Below are 27821 nucleotides of genomic sequence, written 5' to 3' on the forward strand. Positions count from 1 at the left end.
TGTCTAATTTTCTACAAACAGAAACTTGTGCAATTAGAATAATTTCAAAGATGCTAAATAGCCACATAAAAACTCTGCACATAGTGGCCTTAAACATGCCAGAGATGTCATCCATTACTACAGCGTGAACTCTGATTTTATTCAGAATAGAGCTGCAGCGATTTGTCTATTAATTGACTCAGTTAACAGGAAACTACTTATCAATCTATTTATTTATGATTTTAATCAAAATGTCTTGTACTTGCTGTTCTCAGACGTGAGCATTTGATGCTTTTCTCCACCACACACGGGAATTAAACTGGGTATATTTGTTTGACTTTGGACTCTTGTTTAGCGATTATTCTTAATTGCTGGAGTTTATAATGTGGTCGTTTGCTCTAAAAGATTTCATCGAATCGCTTACATTTTAAAGTGTGTCAAAGTAACGGTGTAGTGCCGAGATCCCGTGCGGCTCGGCGCCGGCTGTCCGGTGAGGCCGGAACAGCCGCTGGGCGAGTCGCTGTCGGTAATAGACGATCTTCGGAGGCCGTGCTGACGTGCGTCGGTCTGTCACGTGACCCGAGGAATGTTAACAATGCAGCGAGTGTCCAACTTTGTGCTGCATTTCTGATCCTGCCTGGAGTCTGGGGAGAAAATGGAGGCTCATTTCATCATATTCAGCCAGCTCCTCCGCCTTCGCTGAGCCCCCCTCGGCTGTATCTGCGAGGCTCGACAGTCGAGTAACGGACTTTCGCCGTTTGACTTGATTCTCGCTCCAATCTTGAGTTATTCTTGCTGCTTCTATCACATGGTAAGTTGATAGTTACCTTTTTTGGGGAGGGGAGTGGTGGTGTAACTTATTTCCACGACTTGTTGCTGAGGAAAAAGTTCCGTCAGGCGTGTGTTAAAGTGGAGGGGGGCGATACAGAAACCTGAATTGTTGTTTCTTAACCTCTCTTTGGGGTTAAAAGTCAAGTCTTTCTGCATAGGGGTTTTCTGGTGTTGCCCCTCTCAGCCGCCCCCACCCCCTCCCAGCTCCAGCCTGGGACACAGTTGAGAAGGCCACAGGACGTTAAAACAGGGATTTCCTATCGTTTTCATGTGGCCCCAATGCAAAGACTGCAAACAACACAGGCACCATTTTGTAACGGTTTTAAACCTTTGGCACAAATGCGGAGACTAAACCTCTAAACAGAACAGTAAGGTTTATTTTTTTTTCTCTTTTACATTAACCCCTGGTGATAATTTCTAGCAATTGCACTTATGATGAAACTTCCAGGTTTTTGCAGGGGACCCAAACTTTGGGGGACCTCTAACTCCGCTGAGTTACAGAGAAGGAAATCCAGGAGCTCTCCAGTTATTTATCTGTGGCTGAGATGTTGTGTGTCAGTGCATCCTGCGCTCATTTCAGTAGTGGAGTTTCAAGAGCACGACTGCATACGCAGCCCTGTGACATGTGGTTAAAAGGCCTGCCAAAGTAACTCTGAAATTATAGGGTCATATTTTATTTTTCACAGATAAAATGATGGGAGAAATATTACGAGTGTGTTGGCGTAAAGGGGGAAAATACACGGGGGAGGATGTGATTATGCAGATGTATAATAATTTGTTTTGAATGTGCTGTTTTCAGTCCTAAAGTCCTGCCTAGTTTGGCACTGTTGCAACCATGTGTTTCATTCAGGTGTGCTACTACTACGCTCAAACACACACACACTGTCTCTCTTTCTGCCTGACACACCTTTACCATATTTAAGTGTTTAGTCTTATCAGTTCAGGTGTTTTATTTGAATTTCAGTACCTCCTCTGAATGCAGCTCATAGCACCCAAGTTTTATTTAGACACTTTATGTCTGTTTCTCAAGGCGGAGGCTCACATTTGTTTTTTTATTTTTATTTTTTAAATAAACAATTAGCCCTGTTATACTCAGGCTATGGTGGTGCAACAGTGCCTTGTCAGGTATCAACCCACAGCTGGATTTAATTCTGTCAGGCAGTGCAGAGGCATCTGTCAGGGAAGTACCACAGGGATGATGTGGGAAATCACCACTGGACTACAAACAGATGCTGCCAGATGTTGGCTGTGGCAGTTTAAGCCGTGTCATGTGTTTTTATTGTGCATCGGCAGGCAACCAGGTCCCGCTCTTAAAATCAAAGAACAAACCGGGTGGCAGAGTAGTGAAAGGGCTTGGCGAAATTTGGGATGAGGCATGTGTGTCTGCTCTTGGAGATGGATGAAAACCATGAGTTGTAGAAGTATGTCCGAAGTTGTTGATGTTTTGCATATACACACTCTCTCTCAACTGCAGTGACTTTTCCTCAACTCTTCTTTGTCTGTATAAATGTGATATGTCTTGTGTGTGCTGTGGCAGTCCGTGCCAGCAGCTTTACCCTGAGCTCAACAGTATTCACTGTAAAATTTTTGTTATTACTTACAGTACCAGGCTCTACATGGTGGAGTTCCTGAGTCCATTTATGAATTGCTGTGTCCATATAGAGACTTAGAGTCCGAGAGCTCAACCTAAGATGAAGGGAGACAGATTATTCACTGCCTGTGTCCATAAACTTTGGAATAGTTTACCTTCTATTACCTATTACCTACCTCGCTTTTGAAATTGATATTTGTTGTTTTGTAAAATTAATTTGCTAGTTTTTGCTTTTTCCATTTGTTTTATGCACTATCGTGCTGTTTTTCATGCTTTTATTGTGAAGCACTTTGTAGCTTTTGTTTGAAAAGTTGTATTAATAAAGATGTACTTACTTCCTTATTTATCTCAGCTGTCCATCAAACCTGACGGCTATACCAGCTTCACAGTTGCCATTTAGGAAGTTCAGACTTTTTTTCCTCCTCCTCCATAATTTGCCAGAGAGAGCAGAGACATTACCATCCAGATTCTCTGAAATCTATCACAAATCAAATTTTAATCTCTGAACTGCTCACAACGGTAAAACTACAGTATACTTTGGCAAAGGGTTGGAAACCTGAATGGAGCTGAGGTAGAGTGAGCAACCAGCACAGCAGCCCTGTGTGATGGGACACAACCCCAAACATGCATCCCTTTTAAACTTTAAAATTCTCTAAAAGAGAATTCACCTACTATCTTTTCACACTGTGAAAAGATATTTTGATTCTTTTAGCTATTTAAAGCAAAAAGTCTTGTGGAAAATAAGCTGTCTGTTCCCAAAGAGATGTTTTTGTTTTTTTTGTTTTTTTTTCCTTGCACTTCAGTGGAGTCAAGTGGCCGTTAGAGGAACTGCACATTAAAGTGATCTTGTTGGCTTTGACGTTCATTTGAGTGGTTGTTTTCTGGAATAAAAAAAAAAGGTATGAAAACACCTGCTGAAGACAGAACAGAAGTATTTCTCTTATTTCCTGTGCAGGTCAACCTCTGTCATAGAGTTTTTGAAGTGACATTTTTGTGATGTTGTGTTTTATGTGAAAATGTCCCTAATTTAGGAGAATTGTCAAAAAAGTTGAATTATCTGTTCACTTATTTTACATAAATCAGTATTTTAAGACTCAGTGTCAAACGAAATGACACATGATAGAGGAAGATGGATTTTTCCTCAGTGCACAATTTTTGTGAATATTTTTTTGAACTCACCGAATGTTCCTGCCCAGATCCAGGTTGAATGTCGTCCAATTTAGATTCAGAGGTTAGGTTTAGAGTTAGGTCAAAGCAGAGATAAGGCTTAGGTATGTGCTGATGAAGAGGGTCAAGTATGTTGTGTATATGAGGAGTGGTTTTTAGCAGAGAAATATCTTTGCACATTTTTTTTTTCTGGTACATTTTTAAGGTTGGACCTGCCCCAGACACCCTCCTACAGCCTATTTCCAGACAGAGATCATCCATAGATCTTGTTTTTTGGTTTATTTTGGTCAGCGCAGACTGTCCCATGATTCAACGGTGGTATGAGTTTACTTGTAGATACTTGTGGAATGGCATGCTCATTGGTTGGACATGGCGCCTAAAGCATCACAGGAATGGAGGCAAGAGATCCCAGAGATGGGGCAACATTTATGCAGGGAGGCCCCACCCTACCCCACCTCCCAACAATATAAAAAAAAAACCCAACATGTTTTTGTCTATGCAAAGTTTTATCTGTACAAACAGTGAGTGCTGTGTCCTTCTTAGAAATGGCCCAAAGGGATGGAGACTGCCAGGGAGGAGGCGGGTGGGGGTGTAGTTCAACAGCTTCTTATGTTTGGCTAGTCTGGTGTGAATGCCATGGTCCCAGTCTTCCTCTGCCTCTACTGGATAGTAACTAAGAACATGTATATTTTTTTAAACATGTGTATACAGAATATTTAAAAATACATGGTCAGTTTATGCAAAATCTCATGAAATAATCAAACCCTCCACCGTTTGAATCTTCAGATGTGGTATTTTTCCTCATTCAAAGTTTTCTTTTAATATCATCCTCACTGTTGCTCAACACAGACACATGGGAATCCCCTGAATAATGTAATGATGCGAAGTTCATGCCATGACCCATCAATTTAAAGTATTTCAACTTGGTGGATAGATCTGAATACTACAATATCCACGAAGAAGCCCGACAGAGGCACGAATCAGAGCTGCAGCAAATCTCAAACACCTAATTGTTGAAGTTACACTGTGTAGTTTCCACATTCACTCAAAATTAACCTTGGAAAACAAAAGTGAATGGATTCATATTTTGTTTACTGTTAGCAGCTTTGAGTGACTTTTGCTTCCAGACTCTTGGACGCCCAAAATAACTCTTAGCACTCTTGAACTCTGTTGACCTTGTGCATTTTAGCAACAATGAAGTGACTCAACAGTGACTCTGTAAATTGGTCTCTACCTTGCACTTAGAGTTTTGATCGACCCACATATTGTAAAGTTTGAGACAGACCTTCACAGCACCACCAACAGTTACATAACCACGAGTTACACTGACTACAAACACATTTTTAAAACAACAAAACACAGCCTGTCTTTATGCCTGTGTTAAGTGGGTGTGGTATAAGCATGAATGGTGTCCTGACATACTGCTGGAGGAAACCCCTTCAGCTCATCAGTTACATGTGCCAGGATAATTGTTGGTCAAATAATCAGATGCATTTCTTCTACTCATATACCTGCCAGCCAGACTTTCTGAAATACAACCAGATCAATTAAAGGTTGATTGCTTAACAAAATGGCTGGAATAGCAGACAGGTTTTTAAAACCACAGCCAAGTAGAAACCTGCTAAAATGGGATTGTGTCTGTCAGTTTTTCCACGTTGGTAACAAACCGGTTTGGTATCTGGAGACTAGACATCACCTGCCAGCCGAAGGGAAATCTTCTCTAAAGACATTTGGAGCTTGTGAGCCGCTAGGTTGGACAGGAAACCGACCTGCCTGTCAGTCCTCTGTTAAGCGCTATTTGCTTGGCAAGTGAAAGTGAGACTTGAATTAAGTGGAACCCAAACGCATAAAAGAAAGTAAAACAAACCAATAAATGTAAAAACAGAAAGCAAAAATGAAATATTTGCTCTCCCTTAATCGTCTGGGCAGACCCACAGGGTTTGGTTTTGTCAGTTGTGTTCAAGCTTAGAAACTTAGAAATCAGAAAATTACATAATCTCCATTTTTGTTTTTCAGTTAACATATCAAACACATACTGTGAATTCAGCTGAAAGACGGACATGTCACATGTAGTTACTGGGGTCAGACAGATAAATCTAACAGCTGAGCAGAATAAACAAACAAACGAAATGGATTCTTTAGGCAGTTAATTGCCCCTTTAGCGCCACACGCAGCATGGCTATAGGGCAGTGTTGGTCTGTCGGTTCACCACAAGTATCTCAACAACTGTTTGATTGATTGCCATGAAAATTGACTCCGACATTCATGTCCCCCTCAGGAAGAACTGTAATAGCTTTGGTGGTCCCTTAACTTTTCACCAAGTGTGATCATCAGGTCAAAGTTTAAATTTGTCTCATTCTTTGGTTTATGACCTGACGCTTCCCATCAGCCTCTGTTGTGCTTTAGGGGTTAGTGCAAATTAGAAAATGTTAGCATGAGGTATTCAGGTAGCTGCATATGCCAGATGACATTTCACCGAGCAAACAGGCCTGTCTTTTCTGTCGGGTCTGATCTGAGGTCAGTTTGTTTTCGTAGACTTCTGGAAATTCAGAAACACAGTGGTGTCAGCGTGAGCTCTGGATTCACAAGTACAACCAAACACAAGTTGTGCCGCAGCCTGTGTTTGCTTGCTGTAAATGTTGTGCCTGTTGTCCTCAGTCTCGTCGTTTGTTGTCTTGTCGTCCTCTCTGGTCACCCCACTTCTCATTGTGTCTTCCCATTTGTACTGTACTGTGGATTGTCGGTCCTCACGTGAAGCTTCTGACAGGAACATGTGCATTTGTTCCACACGTCATCCCATCTGCCCTGGAGGAGTAATGCTGCTGTGGCAGAATGTGGAGTATGTTTCTCCAGATAGGGCTGTCGGATGGCGTTAAATGTCTGATCACAGGGGAGCATCACAGGCAGAGGGGCTAAGGCAGGGAGGTCTCCTGACTTGTTTTGACCCCACGTTGGAGCTCGGCGCTCTCGCAAGGGTGTTTACCGATGACCACGTAGCAGAAGTATGCAGTGACAGGGGCTGACTTGTGCAACCGCAGCTATGCATTGATGCCGTGCGGAGGGGGGGGGGGGGGGCAGGTGGGCATTTTACGACCCCTAGCATTCCTGAATTATGCATTAGGTATGCTCTAGTACTCACTACAGGCGTTGAATCTGACTTCCAGGTTATACCAGACTCAAACTGGTCCTGTGTGACGTTTTTACTGAAAGTCAAATCAGTTGATATTGAATTTTATGACATTAAAAATCATGAAATCGGGCTGGAATAGACCATTTTCAGTATTTGATAACAGCTGATTGTGTCAGCCACCTCTGAAGCGATGCCACGGAAAACTGACTAGTTGATCAACAGAAAATGAATCTGGAGTTGATTTTGTGATCGGATAATTGAGTCAGTGTCCAAGCAAAAAAGTTAAGTTGTACTTTTGGCTTTGAATTGCCAACATATTTCTCAAACTCCAAGGACTTACTTCAGTTATGGCCTTTTGTTTGTTTGTTTGTTTGTTTGTTTTACCTTTTGCAGTGTCCTTTCTGATGAGCTGTTTTCATTTCAGTTTAAAAGCCTTTTCCTTTTCTTATGATGTAAACTGCCCAGTGTTTGCTTTAATTTTAGAAAATAAGAAAAAAACATGAACACTATGCCTGACCACAGTCTTTTGTGCACTAAATGCATCCCTTCCTCCACAGGCGCAGATTGGCAGCATCATGGTTTGGCTCCGCGGTGCCCTCATGACCAGCTGCATTTCCTGGAATAAGCTGGAACCTGAGCCTTGAAAGCCACACCATGGAATGCCTGTAGTACCCCCCATATCACCTTCACCCACCCCACCAGCATCAGCAGGAATCAGAAACACTGAGAGAGAGACAAACAAATAAGGGACACACAGGACGACTCCCAGATCTGTGCCTCCAATCTGCTGCAGGAGACTCTTTATCTATTTAGGTCAGCCAACTTGAAAAGGATCTTTTGGAGGGTGCAGGGGAGTAGGTGTCAGTTTGTGTGTGTGCGCGCGCAACTGTGTGTGGTCCCGTGTGCTTCCCTTTTAAAGTAGGTGCCTGTCCGTGGGCACTGAGGCCATGAGGCCAAAGACTTTCCCAGCTGCCCCGTATGTGGGCAACACGCGGCAGAGGCTTCAGGAGATCAAGGAGGGCCTGAAGCAGCCGGCCAAGCTGGTGAGCCAGGCTCTGCACGGAGGCAGCTCCCGGACCGATGGCGGCAGAGGGGCCGACTGCAAGAGCGGGAAAGACACGGCCAGCAGACAGCAGCAGCTTCGACCCCCGCAGAAGTTCAACAACTACCAGAATGCACTGCGGGAAATCCGCAAGTCACTCATGCCCTTCGCCAATGAGTCGGGTCCATCCTCCGGGTCAGGGCACCCTGCAGGCGCTGGGGAGGTGAACCGGCAGATGCTGCAGGAGCTGGTCAACGCTGGCTGTGACCAGGTGAGCCAGAGAGAGGGGGAGTGTGTGTGTGTGTGTGTGTACATGTTCCGTATGTTCCTGTCCTGGTCGTGAGAATGTGCCTCAGTTGATGTAGTTGTCTTAGATTGTTTACACCGAGTTTAACCTTCCCCTTAGTATATCTGGTTGTGTTGGCGTCTTGCAGGCAACGTTGTAAATCAGTGACTGAGGCTGCTCTATGGTAATATTAGATTAACAGAATTCTTAACTGGATTAGCCACAAAAACAAAAACCCACTTGGATATTTTATCAATAAATGAAAAACTTACAACGTACTGAAAAAAATATCTAATGGAATTTACAAAAAAAAAAAATCCTGGAAAGATAAAGCTAGATGAATAGATGTATAAAAACATCTCTGCTGGCCACAAAGAAAACTTCACAAAATCTCATTTTAGGTTTAATATTTTGCCTTTTTCACATCTAGAATCGTAGGAAGGAGCTGAGTGCTGTGTTAATGGATGACATTTAATTCCTCCCAAAGCAAAAATGAGTATAATTTTATAACATGATGTGTGAGACATTCCTAAGAAGCACAGAGAGAGAGGATGTGTTGTGACGTGTGTTAGTACAGTTTATGAATATGTTAGTGTTGTGTGTGTCTGAGCAAGTGTTGCTCTTCGCTCAGATTTTTCAAAGCCGCTCTGCCTCCTTCAGTCAGGAATTCTTAATGAAAGCAGCCGAGAGGGCCATATGCTCTTAGATGCAATACAATACAAGTCTTCCCCGCCAAGTGTGCAGCGCTGCAATTACGTAACGCAGGCCTGACCGTTGAAGTGTTGAAATATCAGGTGGATTTCCCAACCGGGCTGTTTGGCGTTTACCCCGTCTGTCCCAGTTGAGGAATGCAAACGCGCCATCCAACGTCTCTGTGGAAGAGCGAGGAGGGAGAGTGTTTCCATGGGAAGTGAGGGTCTGCTTTAGGCCTCAGGAATCACAGAGCAAAGGAGTCATGTGGATTCTGTTAATCAGGGGTCACTCCCCTCGAGCCGAAGGAGAGTTGACCTCAGCATCAAACCACAATATTTTATCCACCAAACTTTTAGAACCACTTTATGAATCTCCCTTATTTACAAGCTGCAGTTAAGATCTGTAGGTAGGTGGACTACTATACCATTCATTATACACCCGTTACAAAGTTGTGTGTATAGCGACATAAATCGATTATGTTGCACATTGTTGTTGCGCCAGGAATCAAACTGAGGTCACTTTCAATTCGGTCATGATGCCAGGAGTGTTGAGTTGGTGTGGATTTGATGTGCAAATGTACTGTTAGAAGACAGAATATGAACCAGAAAGTCCAGTTTGAAAGCTTATTGAATGCCATGCCACAACATAGAGGTTTATCCTGGTGCAAGATTCACTGAAAATGAATGAGGAAGTCTCGATTTTTTTTCTGCATCACTGACAGAAAACCCCCTGAAACTATTGGAATGTGTTCTTGGAAATTTCTCTCTTAGTGAAGAAGATGGGGACGGTTTCAGGAGCAGCTAAGCCAAGTTATTAAATCACAGCGTGTCATTGCAAAATGCAGCTGGTCCAGTTTAGATTTGGTACATCAGTGGTTAAAGGGCTCGAGGACGGCCCCTGTGATGGAGCTCGGCATGTGAAGAATGCTCCGCTCAAGCCCATGCACAGCACTGTGAAGAAAACCTCCTCGCTACAGTGAAGCTATGAGGCTGCCCCCGCAGGGAGAGGCGGTGGGGCCGAGCCAAATCGATTTTAACTTATCTCAGCTAAAGACCCACTGTTTGTTGGGTGTTTGCTGATAGCGGGGGCCTTTGCTCTTCATCTTGTTTCCCTGTCTTACGTGTCTGGACTGAGTGTGTGCTGCATTTAGAGGGTCAGGGAAAAGTGTTGTGAGTTTTTCAGCATTTCACCTGTTGCTTTTATCTGTTTCACAGCACAAATGTGATTTGCTTTTAACTGCACTGGGATAATTTTTTCATACTTTCAGGCCCCAGGTTTCTGTAAGGACTGAGAAAAACCAGACTAAAGGACTGATTCAGTGATTTGCCCAGGAAGACTTAAGTCGTCCGGCAGTCACGTTTCTTTGTTGATTTCCCAAAAGGATGAATTATTGATGAAACCATCATTTGTTAATTGCTTATTTAATCTAAAAAATGTTCAGTGGTGAGATTACACATTCAGGCGTTAAGACAGGGGCAGAATTCATACTTGTAACTTCAGTGTCTCACACACTGTGGGAATTTTGAGCGCTGAATTTCACATGCGGGTTCCTGCTTTGTATCTGTCTTTTTTCTTCTTTTTTCACAGCATCTTTGTGAAATCTCACCCCTGATATCATCTATCCACAGATTTTATTCACCAAGTATTTTTTTTACTTACAGACGTTTACTTACGAACGTTTCTACACATGTACAAACTTGAATTTCTTGTGCAGATTGATTTGAGTTTACGAAGGCTGATTTACAACTGCAAAGTTATTTCTGATCATCATCATCAAAATTACATTTTCCCTGAGTCCTCGATGATGATATCAAATACTGGGAAAGGCTTGTGGGCTACAGTGGCAGCCATTTCCTCGGCTTCAGTGCCGGCTAGTTGACCTCCATCGCTGCCACCATTGTCAGTGGACCAGACCAGTGTGGGCCCAGTCAATACAAACAGGAAGTGAACATTCAATGGCAGCAGGGTGGAACAGTTCCTTCTGCTGCAGCCGAGTCGCCACCCGACATGTCGCCTCTGGTCCTCTGTCTGTGGTCTGTCTGTCACACTCTACCGAGTCTTTGTAGTTCTGTGTGTGTGTGTTTGCGTCATTCATACCAGAAATGCACATTTTGAATAATTGGTTTCATTGATCAATTACACTGAATGAATAATTAATTCATAACTGAAGAATCCTGCACTTACATTTGCTTCAATGATTTCACATTAGACCAAAATAGATGCCACAATGTGAGAGCACAGACCAGGGTTTGTTTGCAAGACTGTTAAATATCAACAGAAAAAGGGGTGGTCTATGGTAGGGGTGGTACAGAAAGTAAAAAAGAAAACATTTTATCACAGTTGTGAATTCAACAGTTTTACTGGGTGGAACTTTGGTTCAGCCGAATGTCATTGTTTGCCGACAATGTCTGTCTCAACCCAGTCGTCATATCTGCTTCACTAAACTTTTTTTCCCTGATAGTTTTTATACAGTTTAAAATTTAAGGCAGCTTTTAAAAAGGTTTTTAAAACTTTTTAATTTTAGGTGTGTGCTAGGCTGTTTCATCTTGACATGGTTTGCTTTCTTTCCCCTGACACTCCAAACATCATATATTCGAGTAGAGTCCAAGGTGGTGTCTTAAAATGTCTTGTTTTGTCCAACCAACAGCCCAAAAAACAAAGAGATTCAGTAGATTGTCATTTATGACAAAGAAAAGCATAAAGTTATAAAACCTGAGAAGCTGGAACCAGAGTTTTATCATATTGCTTAAAAAATGGTGGAAAGTTTTAACTGATTATCAGGGATACTTGGCAGTTAATCGTCTGTCAACCAGTCGATGAATTGACTATTTGTTGTAGCTCAACATCTAATTTTTTTTGTAGTTGAACTCAAGAATACCACAGCTAAAGGCCATCTTACCACCCACATTATGTGTGGATGCATGAGAGGAAGTAGCGTGTCAGTAGTCTGAGTCCAGAGAGCTGTCATTGGCTGCCTCTGATGCTGGTCCTGCATGTTGAATTCAGATAATAATGCGTCTTTATACAGCTCTTGACCTTTGCCCCAGCACCTGTACACACACTCGACTACACTAATGTTTGTGTGTCATTAATAATCCATTAGTACTGTTACTCTGGACATGTTGCCGTTCCAGAGCAACCACGGCTGTCGTACGCCAGCTACCCTGTCCTTGAACACCCCTCACCTAATTTCTCCTTCACTTCCTCTTGAGGCAACTCTACTTTTTTTGAGCCCAGCTCTTATCAGTCAGCCTCGTTTTCCCTCCTCCTCTTTGTCTTTCCCGTCTTCTCCAGCTGCAAATTACAGAGCAATGTGGCTCGTTACATAATCACTTTTTTTTTTTTTTAAAGGAGGAAATGTTTTGGAGGGGGAGCGAGGGGGGGGGGGGGGTTGCAGTGGCATGCCACGCATTGAGATGACAGGGAAAGAAAGGAAGTGAAGGGAGGGAGGGTGCGTTCAGCGTTTTCCCTCCCGGAGCTTCTCGGCGATCCTCACAGGCCCTCTACTGTATGTACAGGACAGACTGCGGCTGAGAAGGAATCTGGTGCACCCTAAGCCTAAAACGTGTGAGCAAGCAAACACGGCAGTGTTTATGTAACGACGAGGCCAACAGGACGTGACTTGGAATCAGTGTGTTTGTTAGTGTTCATGGTTTGTATGTTGGCTTTCTTCGGCTCACACTTTAATAATTTGAGAGTACGGCGTAATCCGCCTAAGCTTTGCCGTACACTTGTTTTGTCTGCGGAGCAGCTTTTAGCACATTGCTGCTGTGGATGAGGAAGAGGAGGGAGGAAGACAGCGGAGGTTTTATGGACCTCTGTGTGGAAATGATGCATGGACGTCCCTCTCGGCATGTCCGTCCAACTGCACTGTGCTCCTGAACGTCCTCCATGTGGCTTTGATTTGTAGGGAATGTGTTTCAGAATTGGGTCAAAGAGACAACTAATATACAAAAACCTATCTTTATAATGTAATGTTGTTGACCATCACGTTTGGGAGAAAAATAAAGAGTATATGTGTGTGTGTGTGTGTGTGTGTGTAGAGTTTGTAGGCTGGTGATTATGCGTTTGGGATAACTCGGCGGCTTTCAGCCCGCAACCTTTATGACATGAGTGTAAATGTGGCCTGGATATTTTCAACTGAGAGAGAGAGAGAGAGAGAGGGAGAGAGAGAGAGAGAGAGAGAGAGAGAGGGAGAGAGGGGAAGATCCAGATTGCAAATAACTTGAATTCCTGCTTCCTGGGCAGAGGAATGTGAGCAAGGAACATCTGTCGCCATGACAGCCAGGGTCACTGGACCCGCCTCCATGCACACACACACACAATAGAAGAGTATAATTGTGTTCTCAAAACCCCAAAATGTTCACTTTTCTGTCACATATGACAAAGATGTGTGCAGTGTCAGATCTTGGCATTTGAGAAGCTAGAACCAAGAAATGTTTAGAATTTTTGCATTAAAATAATTAAACAGTTATCAGAATAGTTGCCTACAATTTTTTTTTTTTGTATTGATGAGCTGTTGCAGGTCTAGTGAGTCTGGCTCAGGACAGTTGTTGTAAGTCATCCCCCATCAACCTCTGTCCTCATTTGCTTTCAGCTCTGCACTGTACCATCTAACAAAGGCAGAAATTCAGAAAAAGAATTTATGTATGACCGTACCCTAACAATATAAACCACGTACAGCTTGGCAGACTTGAACTTAATTACCGCTAATGCCTCTAAAGCAAAATATAATTTGAAAGGAAAAGAGATTTTCTGTGAGAAGCAGGAGGATAAATGTAGTAAGAAGTAAATGTGGTAGGAAGAAGGACGGAGTGAGAGAGGGACATAATGTGACATTACTGGGCGGCTCTGGCAGCCAGCACTCTCTGCTGGCTACGCAGGAATGCAACAGACACACATACACACACACACACACACGTACACACAGGAAACGTGTGTGTATAAACAGTGGTGTGTGTGTGTGTGTCTATGTGTCAGTGTGTGTGTGTGGGAATGGTCAGTCTTGGGCTCAGGGACATAGAGTTATTTATGTGTGTATGAGGACGTACATGCAGCGGGAGGGGACGAGAGCAAGCGTGTGCACGCTCCACGCTTTAGAGTATTTACAGTTATGGAGACGCACTGTGATGGGCACCACACACACACACATTGCAGAAGGCATAGAAAGTGTGTGGCCTTGGCATTTCCTGGCTTTGAGAACTGACTGTGCCCACGGTTGCTGCGCGGTCCTACTTTTAAACCATTTATGTTAGATTTAGTTTCCTCCTGACGAATAAGGGCGGCCAGTCTGTCTGAGAAACCACAGAAAGAAGGGGCACACAATGGCTACACAGGGACATGCACCAGAGAAAATTACTTAAAGGCAAAATAAAAGTTTTTGAATAGATTTTTTTACTTACTGCACGTTGAAGAGCATCACTGCTGTTCTTCCATCTGTGTGCAGCCTAGTAGCTAAATTACAGTTTTACCATTTTGGTTCTGACTCCTGGCACTTTTATCTGACTGCTGGGCCTGGCTGCTGACGGATTTATAAACTAGGAGCAGCACTTTAAAATCTTCTAAAATGATCTCGAAGCCATTGTAAAGATTTAAGAGTAGGAATAATGTGCTCAGTCCTCCTGGTTCCTGTTAGAAATCTGGCAGCCGCAGTCTGAATGTGCCGCAGGTGTTTAATGGTCTTCTTGAGAAGAGCAGTGGAGGGACCTTGGTAATAGTCCATAATTGATAATGCATGTGTTTTAATGGTGGTTTTTAGATTTATGGTGTAAAAATGCAACTAAATGTTTAAGATGCTGAGGATTGAGTTATTCACAGTCATCATATTATTGCTCTGATGTGAAGTTAATCCAGGAATCAGCAAAAATCAAATGAAATAAAAAAACATATTTTAATGACAGTGTAGTTAATAAATATTCATATTCGTCAGTTTTACATGGGAGGCAGCCTCAGCTAGTTAGTTTATGGCTGCTGTAATGTAATTTAATCAGTACAGTCATTTGTAAAAAGTTTGCGCAGCCCTGAGCCAGTCACATATTTTGTTGATTTATACTTTTTAATAAAAAATAATAATAATACATAAATACTGTGGAATGTCTGTTTAGTTTTTTTTTTCTGTTTTTAACGTTGAAATTAAATAAATGAAATTAAAAGCAGCAGTACTTCAGGATTTGAAAAAAAAGACTCATTTTTAGTGTCTGTTTGCTGCAGGAGTTGTATTTACTTCTTTTCATTTCATAAATCAAGAAAATATGTGATTTGTTCTGTAAAACCAGAATTTAACCCTGTCAGTGTTGGTGGTTCGGTTGAGGAGAACACTGTGCCCCCCCTCTCCAGTGGCCCTATGACTGAATAAATACATACACTGTCAGTACACTCACTTACTGTCATCTGTAAAAAGCAGACTTTAATTTGTGGCTGCTGTTACTGCGTGTGCCCAGCAGGGGTGCCTGAGTGGCCGGGCTGAGGTCTGAGTTGAAATGTCTTTGCAGTGAGGTCATATGCCATTCAAGGGGATTTCCTCATCTAGGTGTGGGTCGCTCCATCGCAGACGGGAAGACAGCTTTTCTGCTGTGTTTATCTTACACTTTGATGCCCATGTTTGTTTACCTGTTTACTAATGAAAACAAGACATTCGTGTAGTTTGTCGGCCTTGTCCCATCACTTGGAGGAATTTTAATTTGCAGGCAGGGTCATGTTATAGGAGCCTGTTTTCACTCGACACTAAAGAAAGGAATTCAAGTAAAATCTATTATTAGAGCGAATTCTCCCATTAAATCTGTATTATGTAAAAATCCATAAAATCCAACGCCACGGGAAGAGGTGGAGATAAACAGATGAAAAGTTTTGCTGGCTAATAATGGACAAACTTTGGTTGAAAGCTTGGTATTGTACAGTTACAGAAATCATCATCATCGTCATCATCATCTCTTCCTTATGCAACATACACAGTGGATAATTATATAAGTTGTTTCCCTACAACGACCTATTTGAGTCTTGTAATATTGTTAACTTAAGTCTGGGAAAATGTCTGTTTGGCTTTTGCTTCGCTTTGTTTTATTAATTTAATATAAAACCAAACATTTCCAAGTGTAAATCAGAACCACAATAGGTTACTGTGTCTTGCTCCGGCCTGAGTACGTGTCCAGACGTTTTGGTGTGGGTGGGGGACGTTGAGTTGATTTCTCATTTGAATTGCTTTTAAAATCTCCTGCTTCAAATTAACACAAAGAACCAAAGGAATGACTGGCATTGTTTAATAAATGAGGCCATAAACTGGAGAGGAATGCTCGGCGTGTTTCCTCCTTCGCATTTTTTTGCTGCAACATTTTTCACACCGGTGACCTACATACCAGTGGGCTTTTACTGTGACCCACCTGTTGGAGTGCAAGTCTCCAGGCATGGGATGAGCTCCACATGCCCCACCTGTGGGTATGAATGAGGAGGGAGACGAGCCAAAGGGCAAATAAAATGCAATTTTACATGAAGAAGCCAACTTGATCTTCAGGGAAAGTTTTCTAAGCTGGTTCTCCACAGAGTTAACTTAAATGCGGTTGAATATAAAACACAGTCTCAAGCTTATACTATGGTATTTTAGGTTTTTTTTAACATCTTATTCAAACAAAGTCAGACATTAATCATTTGGGTGGTGCGTTATTGATGACAGGAAAATCCAGTGTCTGAGATTGGAGAGCTGGCTGCCAAACAGGAATCTTTTTAATGCAGTTTGGTTGCAAAATCCCTTGATCCTTCTCACAGTGTCCATATACAGTATGAACTCTTGTTTTCTACGTTTGGTTTCCAGAGCACAGGTCAATGAACTAGATTATTAAACATACTGTAACTGTGACTAAAGGTCGAGAGGTGATGTGACATTCACTGTGATAGACTGATTATTCTCAAGTAGGTTTTTGAGTCTCTGTTGATTCTTAAATCATATTGAAATGAGCAAAACACAGTGAAGGAACAAAGGCTGCATTAAAAAATGTAAAATATTTCATTTGGATATATTGAGTTTATGCAGTTAGTGTTAAATTAGCCACAGAAACAGAAACTTTAAGTCCCTTAAAGGCAGTGCTTACTGGTCAGTTGTAGTGAAGCTTTTTCTGAGGTGCACACAGGACCACACCCTGTTGCTGGGCTACAGCTACTGAATCATTCACGTGAAATAATTGCAGCCATTACAAATGATCATGTGGCTTTACAATAATTGCCTTTGAATGCCAACTAAGAAACTGTTTGCTCTCCGTTTTTCCCCAACCACAACCACTTCAATTTCTCAAGTTTCAATTTTTTTCAGGTGTTTTTTTTAATAATGAAGTTACACGTCACCCTCCACGTGAATTATTCCTGTTTCCAGCAGTCATTTGGCCTCGTTTTGGTGGTATGTTTTTATGTGTGTGTGTGTGTTGTTTTGACAGGCACAGGAAGTCACTGGTATGTGACCCCAAGTGGAGAGGATGCAGGTGCTTGAGCACCTACTGGGGCGTTGTGTATTTTAAAGTTTGTGTTTTTTGTGTGGGGTTTCCACATTTTTTGGACTAGCCAACTTGTGTCACTACTTCAGTGTACCAAAAGCTGGCACTGAATGTCTGGCTAGATTCACTGTATTATTTAATTATTCCTTAATCAAATCGTTTCTGATCTGATTTAAATTTATTTATTTAAATAAATTATTATTCTTTATTTAGACAAATTTCTTGTGCAGCTACTTGTTTTTAGACGACATTAAACATCAAAAAGTAGACTTCTTCTGTTAAATGAAAGAAAGCAACGTACCTCAAAAGTTTCTCAGCATCTCGTTTTGTTTGTGTGTTGTACAGGAGATGGCAGTGCGGGCGCTGAAGCAGACAGGAAGCAGGAACATCGAAGCGGCCTTAGAGTACATCAGCAAAATGGGCTACCTTGACCCTCGCAATGAGCTCATCGTCCGTGTCATCAAGCAGACTTCACCAGGTACAAATACAAACTCAGTAACGGATTTTAAATGTGCTTCATTTCTCCTAACTACATATTCTACATAGTTAAGACTGAATTGCTGTTTTTGCTGCATGTATTGAGTGGTCTTATTCCTTGTCCTTACAGGAAAAGCCGGCATGCCAAACTCAATGGACCACCGGCCTGCGTTAGAGGCTTCAGGTGAGGTAGGTGCCATGCCTACATACCATCAGATGGGGGCTCCTATGTATGAGGGGGCAGCAGGATACAGCCCTGAGGGTGAGATGCCCCGACCCTATATGAGCGCTCCGCCTGTTATGAACTACATGATGCCCCCGTCTGGTGCAGCACCGGGCCCTGCCATGGGAAACCCAATGGGTCGACCTCCCAGTATGGGCACCTATCCACCAGTGATGGCCACCCAGAGCAACCCTGCCAACACCATGTACCCTCCAGGGGCCCAGCAGAAAGGTTACCCTGGGAGCATGGAGCAGCACGGGCCCATGATGAGCTACAATGTCCCTGGCCAGCCTCTGCAGCTCCAGCCACAACCACCAGGGGGCCCTGTCCCAGGTCCCCACTATGACTACGGTCATGCCAGGCCGCACATGATGGAGCCTGCAGGCTATGGTGTCAAGAGGACCCCCTCCTTCCAGAACAAGATGGCGCCACCCCCCATGGCACCACCTGACAACTACGTCAACATGCAGGGGAAAGGGGCCATGGGTCAGAACGGGCCAGGAGGAGGAGGGGGAGGCTACCCTGCTAACTTGTACCTTCCTCCTCACTCCCACCCCCGACAAGCCAGCCCCACCTCGCACCAGGTCCACATGATGTCCCGTTCGCCAGGTGGGGTGGCAGGCATGGGCCCCGACTTCTCAGATCTGCCGCAGGGCTTGATGACACCATCTAGGGCCAGCCTCAACCTGGACCTGTATGAGCACCACTGGGCGGGGCCTCCAGGCCCTGAAGGGGCCCCTCCAACCAGGCAACCCCAGCCCCAGGGCCCATTCAGAGGGGAGGTGCGTGTCCCCAGCAGAACCAACTCCTTCAACAGTCGCTCTGCAGGGCCCAATGGTGTCCGGCCTGCGATGGCTCCGCCCCCTACAGGTGGAAAACAGGAGCCCTCCTTGGGCCCCCCGAACACCATCACGGCTGTAACATCCCCACCCATTCAACAGCCAGTTAAAAGTATCCGTGTGATGAGGCCAGAGCCCAAGACAGCTGTAGGACCGTGTCACCCTGGCTGGATGACTGCTCAGGCCCAGGATGCAGGAGAGCCTCTGGTCTACGTGCCAGAGGAGACTTACCCCCTCGAGCCTGCTCAGGAGCCACGCTGCCCGCCTCCGCCTTATCCCAAAAACCTGCTCATGTCTGGGGCAGCTGGCGAGCCAGGGGCCCTGGAAGGAGCCGGAGTCATGTGTGGAGCTCAGGAGCTCAGCAACCCTACGGCCAGGAGCACACACAGTGGCAGCGGAGGGAGTGGAAAGGGAGAGGAGAGCCAGCAGGTGAAAGAGAAGACGAAGACGGGGAAGGGAGAAAAAACGGTGAAGGACAAGAAGCAGATCCAGACGTCACCTGTTCCGGTGAGGAAGAATGGACGCGACGAGGAGAAGAGGGAGTCGCGCATCAAGACTTACTCACCCTTTGCCTTCAAGTTCTACATGGAGCAGCACATAGAGAATGTGATGAAGACCTACCAGCAGAAACTCAACCGCAGGCTTCAGCTGGAACAAGAGATGTCCAAGGTAAGACGACATTTTACAACACCCCGTGCTCATAAACTGCTTTATGTTATTGCTATGTGATGATGGTATAAATGCCTTGTATATCTTGTGTATATATGTAAAATGGTCAGAAGTAATGCTTAAGCAATTTGTAGTTAATAAGCTAAAACCTGAAAACCCATTGGTAAAGCTCCTGGGTCTGTATAGGAGATGGGAATGACAAGGGGTTGTTTGGAGCAGTGATGTCCAAGAGGTTTTCATCCAGAAAATTCTCCCTCAGGATTTTGTTTTAGACAACAAAACCTTTGTCTTGGTATGAGGAGTCAGTGAGTTAATACTTGTGTTTGCATGAGCTTGTCCTGAACCATGACTTTGGCCTCTGCCCTTTTGACCCACTCAGAAGTGGCTGAAAGGCATTCTTAGAAGAGAGAAAATACCACAGCCAGACCCAGACAGTTAAATAACAGAATGAGTTAAATTTGACAACAAAGGTCAGAGTCCTGGGTTCAGCCCACAGCGCCACATTCCTAGGTCATTACTAATCATGAATGAAAAATGAACCCTCACCATCGCCGTCTTTCTCCATTTCAACTCTCGCCCAGGCCGGTCTGTCGGAGGCAGAGCAGGAGCAGATGAGGAAGATGCTGAACCAGAAAGAGTCCAACTACAACAGGCTACGCCGCGCTAAAATGGACAAGTCCATGTTTGTCAAAATCAAGACGTTGGGCATAGGTGCCTTTGGTGAAGTGTGTCTTACGCGTAAAGTGGACACCGGTGCACTTTACGCCATGAAAACACTTCGCAAGAAAGATGTCCTCAACCGCAACCAGGTGATTTAATACATTTTTATAAATATGGTACACAGTGTAAAGAAGGCGTCATGTGTTTGTGAGTATGTGCCTTTATGGGTATTATTGCTGTTATTGAAATTGGTGATGATAAGCTGTTATGCAGACTGGTTCAAATTCTTTCTTTGGTGCAGGTGGCTCACGTGAAAGCGGAGCGTGACATCCTGGCAGAGGCAGACAACGAGTGGGTGGTGCGTCTTTACTACTCTTTTCAGGACCGCGACAGCCTCTACTTCGTCATGGACTACATCCCCGGAGGAGACATGATGAGCCTGCTCATCCGAATGGGCGTCTTCCCCGAAACTCTGGCACGCTTCTACGTGGCGGAGTTGACGCTGGCCATCGAGAGTGTCCACAAGATGGGCTTCATCCACCGCGACATCAAGCCCGACAACATCCTCATTGACCTGGACGGACACATCAAGCTGACAGATTTTGGTCTGTGCACGGGCTTCCGCTGGACGCACAACTCCAAATACTACCAGAAAGGTGGGGCAGTTTATGATGACGGTTTATACGGTGCTACGTGGCCAGAATATCATAACAGACACATACACATATACATGCTTTAACAAAGGACCGAATGGATTTTTTTAAATACATGTAACCTTCATGTAATAATATACTGTGTAATTTGGTGCACTAATAAAAGGGATATTCACAGATTTTTTTTTTTTGTAGAACTACATCCTATTCTCACCGATCATCTGAGAATCATAGTTCATATAAATCAATAGTGACCTGCTGATGCCATCATAACATTATTAATCTGCCTGTTGTCTGCATATTTATGGCAAGATAAGGCAGGTGCATTGCCAGACAAATTCAGACTTTGCAGCTGCGAGGTTATTCAGTCATTATGTCCCCTTACTATGTGCAATATCATCGCATATACTGAAAATGAGCATGTGCCTGTATTAGGCACTTGCTCAAGGGAAACTCAGACCAGGTAATCCAGGCAGTGTGTCATTTTTTGTTTTCTTTGTGAAGTTCAACAACATCGATCCTCTTCTTCTTCTTCTTCTGTCTTTAGGAAGTCACATCAGACAGGACAGCATGGAGCCCAGTGACTTCTGGGATGATGTCTCCAACTGTCGCTGTGGCGATCGGCTGATGACACTGGAGCAGCGCGCCAACCGGCAGCACCAGCGCTGCCTGGCTCACTCCTTGGTGGGGACTCCTAACTACATTGCACCTGAGGTGCTGCTGCGCAAAGGTGGGTGAGAATAAGTTGAATAATTACTGTGAATACAGCCGAACAGTGTCTGAAATAAAAGCATCTGATGACTGAAAAACCTTCTGCCTGTTCATTTAACCGCCCAGATGTAAGACTTAAGATGCTGCTGACTTGTGTAGAGTCAGTTTCACATGGCGTGGTCCTTGTGCCAAGTATGTTTATATTTTACACATTTAGTTTAGTTTACATTTCTCTTGTAGAACATCAGAACAAGCTTTAACTCTAGGATTATGAAAATTCACCATCATAAGGAATGTAAAAAGGCTTCTACACTGTTGATCCAGCATCAGTGTGAACACTGTCATCCACCTTTGAAGGTGGAGTCAGTGTTTCCTTTATAAATGAATGCGCTGAAGCATAGAACCAGCACAACAGAAAATATGTGTCTGTACAGATACTCGTAGTGTTGGATTTTGCTGTATGTTTATCTCTAAAGTGAAAGCACTTATAGATTCATCTGATATCTGTTCCTTGTCTGCAGGTTACACCCAGCTGTGTGACTGGTGGAGCGTGGGAGTAATCCTGTTTGAGATGCTGGTGGGACAGCCGCCCTTCCTGGCCCCCACACCCACCGAGACCCAGATTAAGGTCAGTGAAGAAGAAGAATATCCCTACTTTGATTTCGAAATGAAATCACTGACGAGTGGACGAATGAATGTCAGCCTGGTGTCTCTGGATCAGTTCAGCTGAAGCCGGCCAGGCCAGTTAAACAGTTCTGCGTTTTATCTGTCCCCCTACATTCACACTTTTATGAACAACAAAGAATAATAGCTAAAGTTGCAGGGACTGAAATCAGAACAGTCCTTAGAGCTTGAAACTGTTGTAACCTTGCGTACTATGTCTGTCCCCCACACAGGTCATTAACTGGGAGAGCACACTGCAGGTGCCTGCTCAGGTCAAACTGAGCCCCGAGGCTGTCGATATCATTGGTCGCCTGTGCTGCTCTGCAGAGGATCGGCTGGGCGCCAATGGCGCCGGCGAGATCAAGGCCCACCCTTTCTTCACCCAGATAGACTTCTCCAGCAATCTACGGCAGCAGCCGGCGCCCTACAGGCCCAAGATCGCCCACCCAATGGACACGTCCAACTTTGACCCCGTGGAGGAGGAGGGCGGCCCCGGGGCGTGGAGTGACAGCGGGGACAGCACCCGGGCTTTGGACACGCTCTGCTCCCCGCATGGGAAGCACCCAGAGCACGCCTTCTACGAGTTCACCTTCCGCAGGTTCTTCGACGACAACGGCTGCCCCTTCCGCTACCCTAAACCGCTCGAGGCCTCCGAGGGGCCGCCAAGCATCACTGGAGCCAGTGACATGGGCCCAGAGGAGGAGGAGGAACAAGAGGAGGAGGAGGAGGAGGAAGAGGAAGATGAGGAGGAGGAGGGAGAGCAGGGGGAGGGATGTGAGCCGGTGTATGTCTAGATCTGCTGACTGACACTTTTCCCGAGCAGCATGTGCTTTTTTTTTGCCGATTAACGTTCGTCATTCAGCTCATGACCCTCCCACCTACCATTGCTCTTCATCTGTGTGTATGTGTCCGTGTGTGTTTATGCAAATCCGGCATGTGTGACTGTTAAGTTGCAGGAGTAGGATTGACAAACGTCGCCACCTTGTGGAATCTATAGTGCGTCCACTATGACTCCAAATACAGAACTCCCCTGATCCGGGACCAAGAAACAACATTCTGTATATGACTGACTGCACCAAGGGTGAAGAGTATGCGGTTAGCAGAGCAAGACTCAGAAACTGTTCAGGCTGAAGGGAGATAGTTAATATGCTTGGGAATGTAAGAATGTTAGAATGAATCTAATAGTTCTAGTTCGAGGACTGCTCCTGGTTCTTCCAGGGGTTTCTTGTCCCATTCCTTCCACCCTTGGTCTTACGGACGACTGAAACACCTTGATGGTGATTGTCTGACACAGGAACTACTTTCTTCCTGAGCTGCTTTACACTCAAATATTGGACACGGCAATGTGAAGAGTGGAACCAGTTTACTCGTTGATCACGCAGGGGTGGGGATGGTGTGGGGTGGGGTGGGTTTTGCGGGGATGGGTTGTGGGTGGGGAACTAGCAACACGCCTCTTTCACAGCTGCTGCAAAATAAGCTACAAAGACACATGCATGCACATGGGTGAAGAAGGCGTGAGTCCCTGCAGGGAGATCTCAGTTGTCTCAGAGTAGATGGATGAACAAATTCTCCCAGGTTTCTCTGTCACATTCACACAGAGAAAATGCGTCCCTTTTAGCAGCATCCAGTTTTCAAAATTTATATATTTCTGTGTCTTCAGTTTACATCTCTATATTTGTAACAGATCAAATTTTAAAAAATTTGTAACAAGTAGTTCAGATTCCTTCGCTTGTCGGCACAAGAAATCATTTCTCATGCTTTGTTTTTAGATAAAGAACTGATGAATAAAATGACACGAAAATTAAGAGACCTGGACAGGCCTCAGCCCGTCGCCTCAGGTGCGGCTGAGTTATTTTCAGACTGAGAATCAAAAGGTCTAACAAACACACATACACACAAATACTCACATTCGCCAAGATGCACAATTTTACAGCTGTTTTGCAAAGATCAGTCCCACAGTTATATTTTAACTTAACCAGCCTCGTCTGTCCTCTGGAGGCAGCCACAAAAACACAAAGCAGCATGTTCTTACAACAGCCAAACATGTGATAGTATGACTATGTGCAATACAAAAAAAATACATTATATATAGTTTTCTAAACACTTAATATCCTTTGGAACGTGTAGTACTGAAATGTACAAATATATTGTTTTTTTTTTCTTTATCAGTTACATCATGCTGCTTATTATTGTGGTTAATATTATTTACATTATTATTATAATTGTTATTACATGTACCTGTTTTCTTTTGTTGTGGCTTAAAGAAGTGTTTGCTTATTTGCCAAGTGTGCTTGGGTTTTGAAAGTAACGCGCTACGTGCCTTTCTAATTGAATGTTGGAGTGTGCGTTGCCGCTCGACAACGACGAAGATGATGATGATGATGATCAGTGTTTGCAGAACATTGTTGGCAGACTCTTCACTTCCTGCAGCCGGGCGGGTCCTGAATGCAGGCGGAGAGGTTTCTGATTTAGAAAGAGATGGAACAGAGTAGATAAAAGTTAGAGGAAGAGGAGGAGTGAGGCAGGTGGGGCTTCAGGAAATGTAATTGGAAAACAAGAATGAATAGCTTTCTCTATTTTACAAATGAACGGTTAAACTTCAACAAAGAGCTAGTGTTTGGTACATTTTCTTTATTTATCCAAAATGACCACAAGTTCCACAGACCTGTGCCTTTGTTCTGTAGTGGAGCCCTGTTGCCCAGCAGATGACACTGTCCTCCAGTACCTTCATGCTTATTGACAATCAGTAAACAGTAACTGCTATCTTTGAACTGAGCTGTTAATTAATACTCAACTGTCCCAACAGTATTGTGAATGACTGGGAATGCTAAAGAAGTCAGAACTTAACAGTGATTCTCTGATGCATAACTGGCAGAATGATGAAAAATGTGTGGATAAGATCTGTTACAGAAGATTCTGTTATCAATATTATTATTATTATTATTATTATTATTATTATTATTATTATCATTTTGCTTGACAATGTATTGAAAGTTTGTTTTTTTTCTGTAAACGTGCCTTGTGTTCTATGGTGAGCAGCACAATCTTAAAAGATTACCTTGTCATTATCATCTCTTTTTCACAGACCTCTTTTACCTGTCGTTACTCTTGATGTGGGGAAACTGACAGAGCACGCTCTGTGTCACATCCACACTGGCTTTGTTTACATGCACCAACGTTTTTGTGGCTTCTTCCCTTTAAAGTTACATGCAAACAGCACTAAGATGGCTTTTTCCAGTGTATTTACAGTTGCAATGTACTGTTTTAGGAAAGGGAAACAGGGTTTTCACGGCTGTATGATGTTGCAGCTGCTGGTTTTATTTGGAGTGGAATGTTCAAAATATAAATCTCATATCACAGACTGACAGATTTGTTGCATGAATACACAAAAAACTAATGTAATCATGATGGTAAAGAACTTTTTTTTTTTTTTGCTGTTTGTCATGACTGTGTTTGACTGAAGGCAGTATCCTGCATGTAAACACAGCCAGTGTCGCCTGTGAGCTGCCTAGATGAACCACAGTCTTTGGTTGCATTATGGATGACGTGCCTTGCTCAAGGGCACCATCATTGAGACTGATAAAGCAGACAGGCGCTGCTCTTTCACTCTTCCCCATCCAGTTTTTCTGTCAGCCGGTCCAGACGTCTGATCAGACGTGCTTCCATTTCTATGAACCTCTCGTTGACTGCGTTGCCAATCCACATCGACCAGGACAAAAAAAAAAAAAAAAAAAAAGCTTTATAAGGAGAGCTGCGGCTCTCTGCAGAGTGTGTGAATGCCACAGAGTGTGTGAGGTGTTTCCTGGATGTGTTTTTGTTTTCTGTTTCTAAGGTTAGAGAGTGATGACTGACAATCTTTGGCTGACTTGATCTGATTTCTTCACGAGACTTACTTGTGTATCCTCTTCATTTTGTATTTTTACTCTAAGGAGCCTCTGCTCGTCTTCAATGCTTCTTCATGTATGATACAATTCTGTTACCCTTGAATTTATATTTATACAGATATACATATTTTTTTGTATCTTTCGCCCTTTTATTTTCAATTTCCCTTGTGCTAATGTTCAGACATCCATGTCTACACAGTATTATAGATGATGTAATGTGGACACCTATCTCTTTTTTTTACATTTATGTATGAACTGAGAATTTGTAAAAATGCTTTCACAGTCCTTGTGTGTAAAATGTATGTATAAATTAAATTAACCAACTTGGACTTTGTGCTTTATTTCAGTGCATTTGATGTATGAACAAAAGTTGTATTACAATAAAGTAATCTGTAAATGTTATTTTGAGCCCTGCCATAGCTTGACAATCAGATCACATATTGAATTTGATTCTGTTTTATCTAATAAAATTCGACTCAAGCTAAAATCGGTTGTAAACCATGTAAATTAAATATAATAGATGAGGAAAGATTACATTTCTGTTGACTGCCATCCACTAAATCCACCTGAATTCAGTTTACTTGCACTTTAAAAGATAGTTAATCTACCTTTGATAAGTAAACAAACTGGAATGGTGCCAGTGGCGGTTGTTGGCACGGGCGAACCGAACTTTCTTCCGCTTCTCCATCTTTTCACGCTCAACACTATGAAACTGGCAGGGATCAGTGCAGAGAAAGGGGTGGGGCCGCTCTCGAAAGCTACTATATCCTGATTGGTTTAGTCCACTGTCTATATTGAAGATGGACCAATGGGCCACCCCGTCTAAATCGTGGGCTGGTCTCTAAGTTTAAAAAACAAACAAAAACAAACAAACAGCATCGGCCCCTAGGACTGTCGGCTCAATGCCCGGTATACCCGATTACCAGTCCAGACCTGATGTATCATATTACTGTGTGGGGAATTGGCAAATTGGCGCCGTCCCCATCTCCCAGCATGCACCACCAGCATATGCATGTAGAAACGGCACCCTGACTCAAGGTGGTGGTTAGGTTGGAAGAGTGTGGGAGTCGTCCGAATTAATGGTCCTCTAACACTCAAGGCTCCGACACATGCGCGGTAGCTCATGAGGCAGTTGTATTGAACCACTGTGCCGAGGTGTGGTTTGGTCACTGACGTTTGAAGCAGGTGCTTCGAACGTCATACGAATCACCTGATTGATTCGGTTTGTTATGTGAATCAGGTAGCGGGATTGAGTGTGTTCAGAGATAAAGTAGCTCTGTATAGTGGCGGTCATTTGCAGAGTAGGTCGGTTTGTTAGGTGTTTTGAGAGTTAGCAGTGTTGATAGTGTATTAGCAATAGATATATAGTATATAAATTAGATAGTTATAGATAGATTCGAGTTATATAGATAGGTATATAGATATATAATCTTAAATAACATTAGATATAGATAAGACATAGATTCATTACATATAAACACACACACCCCAGCCTCATAGAAAAACTGTTATTTCTTAATAAAAACTCATAAACAGTTACACAAGCTGACCCACTGCCCTGTTCTTCAAGCACACCCTCTTTACCCACGTGCACATAAACCTCTTTACCAACGAAGCCCAAAACATACCATGATATAATCTGTATTTGTACCAGTACCATGTGAAAATGACATCAGTCTGCATTTCTGACCGACGGCCAGGGTGTCTCATTGTATGGCTGTAGAAGGCGGCACCCTGACCGACGGCCAGGGTGTCTCATTGTATGGCTGTAGAAGGCGGCACCCTGACCGACGGCCAGGGTGTCTCATTGTATGGCTGTAGAAGGCGGCACCCTGACCGACGGCCA

At 43.6% G+C, this 27821-nt stretch overlaps 1 protein-coding gene across 1 annotated transcript; it reads left to right on the forward strand.

Moving 5' to 3' along the window:
• Positions 1–597: 597 nt before the first annotated feature.
• On the forward strand, positions 598–26304 carry lats2 (large tumor suppressor kinase 2). The gene is made up of 9 exons (XM_041056944.1): positions 598–790; positions 7256–8011; positions 17542–17674; positions 17804–19404; positions 19986–20213; positions 20366–20720; positions 21265–21447; positions 21950–22056; positions 22325–26304. Exons 2-9 carry the CDS (start codon positions 7646–7648, stop codon positions 22883–22885), a joined length of 3534 nt encoding a protein of 1177 aa, XP_040912878.1. The 5' UTR covers positions 598–790; positions 7256–7645; the 3' UTR covers positions 22886–26304.
• Positions 26305–27821: the final 1517 nt, after the last annotated feature.

The sequence above is a fragment of the Toxotes jaculatrix genome, chromosome 15, assembly GCF_017976425.1.
Source record: "Toxotes jaculatrix isolate fToxJac2 chromosome 15, fToxJac2.pri, whole genome shotgun sequence".
Classification (NCBI taxonomy): Eukaryota; Metazoa; Chordata; class Actinopteri; family Toxotidae; genus Toxotes; species Toxotes jaculatrix.

What these genes read in the sequence shown, in the direction of transcription:
- lats2 (XM_041056944.1), top strand. Translation starts at nt 7,646, where the DNA reads ATGAGGCCAAAGACTTTCCCAGCTGCCCCGTATGTGGGCAACACGCGG. An exon ending in CATCAAGCAGACTTCACCAG is followed by an intron (nt 17,675 to 17,803) that starts GTACAAATACAA and finishes TTGTCCTTACAG; the next exon opens with GAAAAGCCGGCATGCCAAAC. An exon ending in TGGAACAAGAGATGTCCAAG is followed by an intron (nt 19,405 to 19,985) that starts GTAAGACGACAT and finishes ACTCTCGCCCAG; the next exon opens with GCCGGTCTGTCGGAGGCAGA.